Below are 12,909 nucleotides of genomic sequence, written 5' to 3'. Positions count from 1 at the left end.
CCTACCAATTGTCCATGGGGATCTTGAGCAGAAAGAGAAGGCAAGGCCCTCCCTTTCCCCTGACCCCCAACAAATGGTACTCAAGGGAATCCTGCCTGCCTCAATAACCACCGATACAGTTGGCATCCATGAATCTGTCTAATCCTGCCTTGAAGGTGTCATGACCTCTTCTGGAAGTGAATTCCATAAACCAACAACCCTCTGGCTGAAGAAATATTCCCCTTGATTTGTCCTCACTTTCTTACCTATGAGCCTTAGGGAGTGCCCCCTTGCCCTATTATTGTATGATAGAGAAAATTATTTTTCTCTATCCACCTTTTCTATCCCATGCATGATTTTATATACAGTACTTCAATCAAGTCACCCCTTAAACGCCGTCTTTCAAGGCTGAAGAGACCAAGGCGTTGCAACCTGGTTTCATAAGGGAGGTTCTCCCATACTTTCTAGGGATTGAGTTTATTGTCTTTAAAATTCACTTGAACTTTCCTAAAGCTTTTTTTAGTTTTAGAAATATATTCCAGATTATATTTGTGTGTGTGTGTGTGTCCATCCTCTCTTCCCCCCCCTCTCTCTTTGTATGTGTTTTGAAACATTACAGCTTTCCATGGATATGGCCTAGTGAAAATTCAAAGTCAGCTTGTATTTGCATAATAGCGACCTGTACTTTGTCAATTTATTTCCATAGCTGCTTTTGTGATGTCATCGGGGTTAAAAGCCAATTAAAACACAGCACAGTTTCCAGTGGCTTAAAATAAAATCTTTTTGAATCTTATGAAAGAAAATATTTATTTTGTCAGATGGTTTTAAAAATGCAGTAGCCAAGAACTCAATATTTTGTGTACGAGGAGCCAGACTGGTATTTACCTACCTGCTCAAGTTACCCATTTGAGTAACATTTTCATTGTTCTTTCTGATAGAAGAAGGATATCTCGTGTAGAAAATCATCATTGTTTTCCACAAGCCAGAATCTGCCCTTTTCCACAAACACATATTTGTTTATTTCATGGCAGGGATGACTACAATACTAACCAGTTGATTTGCCAAAAACAACCTTGCGTAATCAGGAGTTTTCCAGTTAGATTGAATTAACTTTGCCAAATGGAACCTAGGAATTCTGAGAGACTGTAAAGTGCAACATATCTGATTGGGAAGTTGGCCTACTTGGTATCAACAGTGACAGTAATATTGTTCTAATACACATGTATATTCATGTGTTCATGTGTTACAAATAGTACATTACTCCACATTTTCCATTTCTGTATACTTATTTTCACCTTTTAAAATCAATAGCCTGCATTCAAAATTCATTTCCTCACTCCCCTCGTGCACTCTCCATCTCTCCCACCTACCTTCCTTCCTCTCTCTCCAACCTTCCCTCTTCCTCTCACTTCTCCTCCTTTAACCTTCTCCCCAAAAATACTTCCTCCCTCTCCTTCTTAATCCTTTCCTGAATGATTCCTCCTTCGAGAAAAAAAAACTCCTTTTCATTTGGCAGACTATCAATAAGGTATTTTTAACCTTATCGTTTTTCTTATTTTTAAATTATCTTAAAAACATTTGTTATTATTATGCTTTATTTTGGTATGTGCTTTGATACTGGTATTAGTTTAAAAGGCTGCTTTACTGGGTTAATTTTTTCCCCTTTTCTCTTTCTTGCTGTTTTTATTTTAATCCTGATCCTAACTAAATTCACTTTCTATCCATTTATAGCACTTCATTCAAACCTTGTAATACTCAATGTCTTGTCTGTCCTTAAGTCTCATAGCTACTGTATTTAGAAGGGCAAGTTGAACGGAGGTTAGAGTAAGGACATCCACCTGCACAGTGAATTGAAAGCTTAAGAAATTTGTTCTTCGTCTTTGAATAGCATTCTCCCCACCCCGGAGGTACATGTGTCTCCCACTCTCCAAGTGTTCCGGAAGTCTCTTAAGATCTGGCTCTGCTCCCAGGCTGGAGTTAAGGTTCTAATGGAACCAGTGTTATGTTTGGTTAATATTATTGTTGTTTTCTTCTCTGGGCAGTTAAATTTTGTTACATTTTAAACTGGTTTTTAGTTACGTATTTTTATTTTTTGTAAGCTGCCCAGGATCCTTGTAGAATTAGATGGCCTTAAAAATAAAGTAGCCTAGTGATTTTTATCCCTTTCCAGCTGAAAAAAATGTCCAAGTTGTATCAGAATTTTTTTCTTGATTAACCCCATTCTGAGAGATCTTTATATATCTTACATGTAGAGTTTAAAACTTTTATCAGGCTGTAGAACTTCGGAAAAAGAAAAAAAAATCTCAGAATTTCAGATTAAGGGACAAACTGTAGTGACATAGAACTGGTGTATTTTAATAAAGTTGTTGTTATAGTTGTTATTGTTATTATTTTGCCCTCAATTTCCCCCATTAATGGAGCCCCGTTCAATTTTTGTAAAACTCTAGGTTTGCTCAGAACAGTTTATAAAACCCAACTAGAAAGAACCTAATAATTTCACTGGATTCTAGAAAGAGAATAGTCCTCCATAGGTGGTCCTCAAGTTACAGTTAATAGAGACTGACTATTACAGTCAAAGTCATGACAGTTGTAAAGTAGATCAGCCATTTTTGAATGACCTTTTTTCTAGTGATCGCTGGAAAAAACAAACCCTGGTTTGCTATGCACACGTTTTGCCAAATCCATTGTAAAATATGGTCCTGTTAGTGTGGGACGCTGCAAATGACCATAAATGCCAAATGTCCAGAGTGTGGCCTTTTTCATTGGATGATGGCAGTGGTGTAAGAATTTTGAAACTTTAAATTATTGCTTAGCAAATCAAGAATTACTCCTACTCATCATCATTTTCTACTTCTTGATGTTTCAGGTCTCTCTTTTTACATCGTATTTTAATCAGTTAGAACAAATCTTTCCCCATTTAATTGGTTCTAGAAAGAGGTTTGATAGCTATATAGTTCCTGATTTTGTCAGCTGATGTCAGAGATGGAGCATATTACTTGACTCAATGAAGGGCTACCAAAATTTTTACTACCACACTGTAGGCATAGCTTATGCAGGACGCTCTGCATTTTCTTTCAACATCTTTCAGTGCAAATTAGGTGCTCTGGGGTGGAGCTCCATTTTTGCTACCCCACTGTGTTCCTACCCATCCGGGCAGTAGGCCACCCCTGACTTGACTGGATAAAACAACAGTCAACTCCCCTAAGGGGATGGCCTGAATTGCCTGTATTTTCTATAAAATTGGAAAACTATTACTTCAAAACTAAACAAACAGATTACTCTGTTCGGAAGCATCAAAATAGAGGAATGAGAACACACTGTCAAGATACCATCTTTGAAATGAATCTTCTATATGTTCTAAAACGCAGGATCATGATTAAGAAGGTAAAATGTATATTGCTCATTAAAAAATGTATTCAGAATGTTTTGTAATAATTGCCTTTTGGTTTTGTCCCCTTGCTCATTTTAAAAAAATAAACATTAAGACTACATAATTTGACCCTGTATCTTCTGTTTCAGGATTTAAAAAAACAAATAGGTATATGTTTATCTTTTAGGCAGAGTGATCCTTTCTAATTATTGTTGTTGTTAAAGTTGAGCTGTAAAGAAATGTTTGAAAAGGGTGGCAAGTGTACCTTAGTTAAACAAACTGAGATTCACCTTGCTTGGTTTTTGGTTACTCAATAACGGGATACAGCTTTCTCCCACCCTTAGATATGTGACATGTTATAAAACATTGTTTATTTGGAAAATGGCATATATCTTTCATGAACAAATATCTCCATTTTATAAAAATCTGAATTATAGAATAAGAAATTGTGATACACAAGAATCTGGTTTATTTTTCAATGCATAACAAAAAAGTAATACATTGCAGACTGATTATAACAGACACAAAAGAAAACTTTATATCCACTGCTGAACAGAACAGTATTAGATCAATACATCTTAATTTAGAAAAGGAATGGATTTTGCTTTCAAAACAGAAACACTGAAATGGAATATATGAGCTTAAAGGTTATATTATTTGGGCTCCCATCTAATACATAACTATTTGTATTTACAAATTCAAAGCTTTGTTCTAAATACTGGCCATAAAGTATAAGTACTAAATAACTTCTTTAATATTATATTTAATATTTGGATAGTTAATGAGCAGCAAAATTGACAATCACTAGATGAATCAGTAGAAGTTTTCTTGCAATATATTGTGTAGATATTTATCTCTAATTATCACATCTGAAAAAACAAGTTTTTTAAATAAGGACAACTATAGTTCTTTCTTGCAGAAAGGACCCCCCTCCTCAAAAAATGGCTAATGCTGTGGCCCCAAACTTTTGGACACCAGTGTCTGGTCCCATGGTGAGAGTTTTTCTGTGGACCAAACGGGTGCATTTGTGTGCTGCCTGGTACATTTATTTATTTATTTTTATTTATTTATTTATTTATTTTGTCCAATAAAAATTGAAAGTTAAGGAGAATAAAAACGTGTAGTAGTAAATATCAGGGAAGGGATAGAAGAAGAGATATGAGAATAGAATACATCAATGAAGAAGAGGAAGGATATATGGATGGGAGAAAAGATATATAAAATATAGGAGAGACAATTGGACATCCCACTGATGGGGCTTTGCTTGTTTGCACAGCCCGGTTTCTGGCATGCCGCAGTCCGGTACTAGTCCATAGACCAGGAGTTGGAGACCCCTGAGCTAATGAGTTATTCTCCGTACTGAAGGAGCGGGTCCAGCAGTCACATGGGTTGCTCATGTCCAATCCGGTGGAACTGAGCCTAGTATTAAAAAAGCTTGCCGGATCCGCCCCTTCCCCAGAATTCGCTCAGTTCGCATATCCTGCGGTTGTATTGTGAATGCTCGTTCAACATTCTAACACCTTCCCTTCGACCTTTCCTTCAAAAAAGTAGTAAGATTTATTGTCTTTATTCAATTACTTGCACTATTTGCGCCAGCCGTTTTTAAAAGGAAAAAAAATAAAAAGCGGCTAGGCTTTTTTACTTGGAGAAGTTGCGGTTTCGTTTTCCCCCGGCGGTTTTGCCGGTTACGATTCCTGCGGCCGCTTGTGGATTCTTCTAATCCCTTGGCCTGGAGGTCCTGGTGCAAGTATTTATTATTGGATTATTGCTTAATTATTGTATAAAAATATATTTAAGGGCTTATAAAATACCTCCTGCGGAGTGGGACGCCTTTAGTCTCCTGGACTTAGTCGATCGCTTTTCCCCTTAAGAAATTCTACGAAGCGATTTTTTGGCGCGAAGGCCTTCGCGCCCTTTCTTAAAATATCTAGGCCTCTCGTGTTGGCCTTCTGCCAGCCGCGTAGGCCTCAGTCCACCGCGTGGATCCGGGAGCGGGCCTTGGGGGTCCCAGGCTAAATTCTCCACCGGCCTAGCCTCCAACCAGAGTGCCTTGGTTTTACTTAATTGCAAAGTTTAGGGAGGCTGGCCCCGCTGGATTTGGGGGCACGAACTCTGGGTTTGCCCAGATTGTCCTCACGTTTCAGCAGCTTCGAGGCCTCGAAGCAGGATCCATTCCTCTTGGGAAGTCCTTGAAATCTTCTCCTTATAATTTAATTATTGGCTCAGCCTTGTCTTCTGTTAATTGTCAGACTATGGCTACCTTTCCCAAGAGAGGCACAACTAAAGGTCCCAGAGAGGCCAGGCCTACAGGCGATGAGATTACTAGTATCCCCCAGGCCTCTTCCTCCTCTTCTCCAGGGGCCCGCCCCTCGACCAAGGTCACCAGGGCCGAGAAGAGAAGGGACCTAGCCCTACAAAAGATTCATGATAAATCAGCAAAACGTTTGAAAGTGCAGGCCCAAGTAATCAGTAGTCAAGACCCACCAGAGGCCTCTAGCCTGCCTCCTTCTGGGGTCCCTGTGTTATCTCTGGATGAGCCAAACCTAGACAGACCCCAACCTAACCTATGGGGCATAGGTCCAGAGGAACCAGATATTATGGAAGATTCCCCCCAGCCAGGATCCTCCCAGGCCTTTAGGGATTCTTCTGCCATTTCTGCTGATATTTCCAGTTTACCTCCTGAGTTCCAATCTATTTTTGCTGTGTTGTCCAAAGCCATTGATGCCAAACTCTCCTCCATCAATGAGCTTCCTTTACCTCTTCCTCCTTCTCGTTCCTCCCGCCCCTTGGGTTCTTCCCCAGCGGTCAGAGCTCCTATTCAGGATGACTCAGAGTCCTCCCAAGATGAATATGAGGATGTAGAGGAGGATGAAGACCCTTTCCAGGGCTTATCTGAGGACGAGGAATCCCAAATAAAGGTCCCTCCTCCCATTACTATTTTCCCTTCTCAACTATTCAAATCTCTCCTCCTCAAAGCTAGAATTTCTACGGGATTAGCGGCCCAGGAGAAACAAGCCTCCACTTCCACTGATCCCCCGGAGGAGAATTTACCTTACTTCACAGAGGAACAGGAGGATAACGAGGTAATCCCTATGCCTAAATTATTTAAAGATGCCTTACTTAAACAGTGGGATTTTCCAGCCTCTGGCCTTAATCCCTCTACCAAGGACAGAAAGTTGTATAAACTCTCCTCTTCCTATGAAGAGCTTCTATCTTTTCCCAAACCAGATGAACCTGTCAAAATTCTTCACTCGGCAGCGGCTGTGCCAGGCGAGGCGGAGGAAGTCCTCCGTCCAGAGGACAAGCGCATCGAGCAAATGCTCAAAAGAGGTTTCTCCGCTGATTCCTGGGCCGTTAAGAGTTCGGCAGCAGCCTCCTTCTTCTCCAGAGCCATGCTGCTGTGGCTTCGCCAACTTCAACAGCACATTCCTCCAGATGACTTGAGAGGTCAACAAGACTTCAACAAGGTCTTTGCAGCTGCCCAGTACGTGGCTGATGCCACCTTACAATCTACTAGATTTTCTGCTAAGTCTATTGCAGCCTCTACAACGGCAAGAAGACTCCTATGGATTCGCCCTTGGCAAGCGGGAGTTCGCCAAAAGTGGCAGTTATCCCAGGGCCCCTTAAAGCGCGACCTTCTCTTCGGTGATCTTCTGGATCCTCTCCTCACGGAGACCACAGACAAGAAGAAGGTTTTGGGCCCAACCACAAAAAAGGTTACTAAAACGCAGTCCTTTCGTCGCCCAGGGCGCCAGCAAGATCAAGCGGCTTCCTATCAGAGATCTCCAGGTCAGTATGCCCCCCGCTTTCGTTCCCAAGGTAGGAACTCCAGGGGTAGGGGTTTTCGTTTCCAAAGGGGAGCTGCCTCTAACAGGGCTTCAAAAAAACCTAGATGGTAACCTTTCCTCCATTCCCATAGGGGGTCGCCTAGCTCATTTCGCTGCAAATTGGCGTCTCACCTCCAAGGACCCTTGGGTCATTGACACTGTTCAATCAGGCCTTCTTTTAGAATTTATTTCTCCTCCCCCTAAACGTTTTATTTCCTGCCCTTCGCCCAGGTCATCCTCAGATTGTAACCGTATGGAGGAGGCCATTTCTCATCTATTGTCCATTAGAGCCATTCAGCCGGTCCCTTCCGGTCAGAAGGGCCTAGGTTTTTACTCCATCCTATTTATGGTTCCAAAGTCCTCCGGAGGTTGGAGAGCCATTTTGGATTTAAAGAAACTAAACCTATTCATCAAATATAGGAAGTTTAAAATGCACTCCTTGTCTTCTATTTTGGCCGCCATTCACTCGGGAGATTTCATGGTCTCCTTAGACCTCACTGAGGCCTACCTTCACATTCCTATAGCCAAATGCCACAGAAAATTTTTACGTTTTTCCTTTCAAGGCAGGCATTTCCAGTATAGGGCGATGCCATTTGGCCTTTCCTCGGCCCCTCGGGTCTTCACAAAGCTCTTGGGGTCCCTGGCGGCCTATATCCGGGCGTCTCCCATCCACATTTTATGTTATCTTGATGATATTTTAATTCATGGGAACTCCCTAGAGAGAGTGAAATCAGACCTTTCTGTCACCATGTCAGTCCTTCAGGACCATGGGTTTTCCATCAACTTTGAAAAAAGTCACCTCCAACCTTCCACTTCCATTCCTCACCTGGGAGCCATTATTGATTCAAAATCTTCCCAGGTTTTTCTCTCTCCCGAGAGAAAACTCAGTATAGTGGAGTTAATTTCTAACATTTTATCTAATCCTTCAGTATCCATAGTTACTCTATCTTCTCTTTTGGGGAAGATGGTGTCATGCATAGGCATCATTCCCTGGGCTCGCCTTCATGCTAGGGAACTCCAGTGGCTTCTGTTGCCTTTTCAGAGATCGGGGCACAGCAACTCAAATCGACGCATTGTCATCCCACTGAGTGTTCGCAGATCCTTCAAGTGGTGGAAGTCTCCGGCCATGGACAGAGGATCCCCGTTCAGGTGCCCGGATCAATTTGTCATCACCACAGATGCCAGTCTATCGGGATGGGGCGCCCACGCCCAGGGGATGATAGCCCAGGGCACGTGGTCCCCGGAGGAAGCTTCCAGGCCAATAAATTGGCTAGAGTTAAGAGCCGTATCCCTGGCTCTGAAGCATTTCTCTCCTCGCATCCCCAACCGGCACGTTCTCATTCTCACCGACAACATTGCCACAAAAAGCCATATCTGCAGGCAAGGGGGCACGAGATCCAAGGCTCTCATGAGGGAGGCCCTCAAGCTGGGCCTTTGGGCGGAAAAACATCTCCAGTCGCTCCTAGCCGATCACATCTCGGGGAGTCTCAACATCCAGGCGGATTGGCTATCCCGAGCAACGATAGACCCAGGAGAGTGGAACCTCCATCAAGACCTGTTCCATCAAATCACCCTCAGATTCGGCCTACCAGTCCTGGATCTCTTCGCGACCAATGCGAACGCCCAACTCCCTCGCTTCTATTCCAGATTTCCATCCCCGGGAGCGGAAGCGATCAATGCCCTCCGGAGTCCATGGCCTCCAGGCCTACTCTATGCATTTCCTCCGATTCCAATCCTCCCGGACGTGATTCACAAGGTCCTCACCGAGAGGGCCCGAGTAATCTTGATCGCCCCTCATTGGCCCCGCCGGCCCTGGTTCGCAGATCTCCAACAGCTGTCCGTCCAGGACCCTTGGCGACTCCCCGTTTCGGGGGATATGCTGCGGCAGGGGGCCTCTTTCCATCCAGACCCGGAGTGGTTCCACCTCACCGCCTGGCTGTTATCAGGAGAGATTTAGAGCTGCGTGGGCATGACCCTGATTCAGTGGAGGTCATTCTAAAGGCCAGAAGGGGCTCGACCAACCGAATCTACGACCACACGTGGTCCAAGTTTCACCAGTGGTGTCTTCAGGAAGGCCTCTCCCCTCTGTGCATCCCCATACACAGAATTATTTCCTTCCTTATGCAAGGTTTCCATAAAGGACTCTCCACCAGCACCCTCCGGCGTCATCTGGCAGCCATTGCATCTGTCCTAGGGGGCCCCCGCAGACAGCCTCTCCGGTCCTTCCCTGAAGTTCAGGAATTCCTCAAGGGCATAGCCAACCTCAGACCTTCCAAGGTCCACAGGTATCCATCCTGGGATTTGCCACGGGTTCTCCACTCCCTCACGCAGGCACCATACGAACCCCTAAAATCGGCGTCCCTCAGGTACCTATCCTTTAAGGTAGCCTTTCTGGTGGCTATTACCTCTGCCCGACGCATTTCGGAGCTGGCTGCCCTCTCAATCAGGCAGGACCTTTGCCAATTCCATCAGGACAAGGTAGTCTTGCGACTGGACCCCACCTTCTTACCCAAGGTCGGTTCCATGTTCCACAGATCTCAGGATATTGTCCTACCTTCCTTCTGCCTCCAACGAGACCATCCCTTGGCAATTAGATGGCACACCCTGGATCTCACCAGAGCGCTGAGAATATATATCCAACGCACAGGACCCTTTCGGAGGTCAGAAGCACTTTTTGTAGCCTATCATCCCAGAGTCATGGGGGCCAAAGTGTCTTCAACAGTAATAGGCCGTTGGATCAGAGGGACTATATCTAAGGCCTATGAGTCGGCCTCCCTCTCAGTTCCAAGGAACATCACTGCGCATTCCACCAGGAGCGCAGCCACCTCGGCCGCTTGGGCGACTCAAGCCCCGTTGGAGGAGGTCTGCAAAGCAGCCACTTGGGCCTCGCCAAATTCCTTCATCAGGCACTACAAGATTGATTCTTACGCTTCAGCGGACGCTGCCTTCGGCAGAAGGGTACTCCAATCCGTTATCTCACACGATAGCAAGCTAATCCCACCCTAGGGACCATCTATTGGGTATGTCCCATGTGACTGCTGGACCCGCTCCTTCAGTACGGAGAATAGGCGTTGATTGCTTACCTGAACGCCTCTTCTCGTACGGTGAGCGGGTACAGCAGTCACTTCCCGCCCTTGTATGTGTCTTCTTTACCTTTCTATCTCTTTCTTCCTCTAACAATGAGAGTTGAACACTACAGAGCTTCACAACTGAGCCTAGTCTATGGATTCGCGAATTCTGGGGAAGGGGCGGATCCGGCAAGCTTTTTTAATACTAGGCTCAGTTCCACCGGATTGGACATGAGCAACCCATGTGACTGCTGTACCCGCTCACCGTACGAGAAGAGGCGTTCAGGTAAGCAATCAACGCCTATTTTATTTCTTTTAAGACCAGAAATGCATGGAAATTCCCAGGAGGTTTGTCTGAACCAGGTGAAGACATTGGTAAGTATTTAGCTATAGAATTTATTACATCAGGTATAAATTGGTGCCAAAAATTTCACATTTGAGAACTTAGTTGTAATTTGTGATACGTCGATCAGTGTTCCCTTTAATTGTTTTTTGGGGTGGGCGGAAAAGTATAGTGTCTGAGCGGCAGTCCCTTCGGTACTGGGCGGCACAAAAATAATAAATGAATGAATGAATAAATAAATAAATAAATAAATACTGTATGTCTATAACAGTGAGCTCATAATAGGGCAACTCTATCAATATCAAAATGCCACTTAAATAGTTGAGCTAGTTTCAAACTAGATTTTGATTTTCTCTCTCTCTTCCTTACTCCCATTCTTTTTCTTTTTCTTTTCCTTCCTCTCTTTTTTCTATCTGTTTCTCTCTCTTTCTCTCTTCCTCTCTCTCTCCTTCCCTCTCACTCTTTCCCTCTCAGCTTCTGGGCAGGTTTGGAAAACTCTGAGTTGATGATGATTTTTAAGTGAGCGATTGCTCACTGCTCAGCGTAGAGGGAACTATGACGTCAATAGCTCTCTTCAAATTTCTTTCGAATTTTAAGATTATAGTGTGGTTTTTTTCTCATTTTCTTTTTTACTATTCATATTTTTTCTCCAATAGTAATATAAAGACTGAAAGACTGAACTGTTAATTTGTCAATTTAGATGAAGTAGGAATATTTAAATGAATTGAACACACGAAAAAATGAATTGAATAAACTGAGCTGAACTCAAATTAAATCATTTTATTGGAATCTTACTGCAATGTTAACTATTTGGAATAAATTTTGGGGGCTTTGTTACATTTTTACTATCCTTTTTTCTTTTCTTTTTCTTGGAATCTGAGGGACTATTTTTCTTCAACCAGACATTGGATGCGTAAGGATGTTTTCTTCTGTTTCACTTTTTCCTTCATATAATAAAAAGACGTGGATTTTATTATTATTATTGTTTTAACTGGTATATTTTAGTTGAAATTTTCTTATGAAAATTCAGGACTTTTAGTTGTAACCGAGTTAATGAGGCAATCTATGCTTAACCAAAATAGCTGGTATTGTTATTATTTAATACAAATATTTTCTTAATTTATATAGACTATTTTATATTTAATGTGACCGTCATCCAGTTAAATTATGGAGATACCTATTATTACTTGAATGGTAAAGATATGTTTTGGTTAAAGATGGGCCAAACAGTAGTTTGCAGAATGGCTTATTATTCAGCCTTTTTAGAAATGATTTAATGATAGCACCGATAACCACTGTCTTATTAGAATCGTTGTTAATTTAGCTACCTCAAAAATGGGAGTAATGGCACACATGAAAAATAAAAACCGTGCTTTGCCAATAAGATAATTATGTCTGTAAAAATCGCCTTTATTCCAAATACAGATTGGGGAAACTAATCTGAGATTTTAAATTAAATAGCTGCTGAAAGGTATACTCAAAGTACTTAGGACACTACTTTTCATTAGGGACTTTAAAGCTTTGAATGTAAACATTTGCAATCCTAAATGTTCTGTCGAGCTCTCTGGTAGAATCCACCCAAAAATGCACAGATACAATTTCAGACACACACACGTTTGAAAATTCAAAACAATGTTCTTTGTACCAAAAATGCAAATAAACAGAGCACTCTTTTTGTATAGCAAAGAGCACTTGTCTCCAAACAAATTGGTAAGTTGTACAAGTCCCTTATCAGTTCTGTGATACTTAGCTTGCAGCTGTGAGGCAATTCACAGTCCTTCTTCTTTCACAAAGTGAAACACACTTTGCTCTGGGTTAGTTTCAAGCGGGGAAAAATCAGCACACAAAGATCAAAGTCAGCAAAGCAGTCATGAAGCACAATGATCAGATAATCCTCCACAATGGTCAAACCCACAGGCTGCTATTTATAGCAGCCTCACTAATTACCACAGCCCCACCCAAACACAGGTGGCCTCATTTTCTTTGATAATAATCTCTCAGTTGTTGTTGCCTATGCATCGGTCTCCGCATGTGTGGCTGCATCATTAACTCTTGTTCTGAATCCAAGGAGGAGCTAGATAATTGATCTCCTTCTGAGCTGTCTGCCACACTCTCCTCCTCCTTATCACTCATGTCTTCTTGGTCAGAGTAGCCTTCATCATCAGATTCCACTGGGGGGGGGCAAAACAGGCCTGCAGCATGTGGATGTCTCCCCCACATCCACAGTCCTTGGGGCAGGAGCAGGGCCAGAGCTAACCACAACACTAAATCCCAGCTAATTTGGAGGGAAGGATGGCAATACAGTTAGTCCTAATCTTACAA

General features: G+C 42.7%; 1 protein-coding gene across 1 annotated transcript in view; it reads left to right on the top strand.

Annotated features, from left to right (window-relative positions):
• NUDT6 (nudix hydrolase 6) overlaps window positions 1-12,909 on the top strand; it is a 32,234-nt gene that overhangs the window by 16,562 nt on the left and 2,763 nt on the right. Inside the window, exon 4 of the mRNA XM_070757666.1 lies at window positions 10,565-10,619. Within this exon, the coding sequence (XP_070613767.1) occupies window positions 10,565-10,619 (55 nt within the window). The remainder of the gene's footprint in view (window positions 1-10,564; window positions 10,620-12,909) is intronic.

This window comes from Erythrolamprus reginae, chromosome 7, assembly GCF_031021105.1.
Source record: "Erythrolamprus reginae isolate rEryReg1 chromosome 7, rEryReg1.hap1, whole genome shotgun sequence".
Taxonomy (NCBI): Eukaryota; Metazoa; Chordata; class Lepidosauria; order Squamata; family Dipsadidae; genus Erythrolamprus; species Erythrolamprus reginae.
This window is presented reverse-complemented; position numbering and strand designations above follow the sequence as displayed.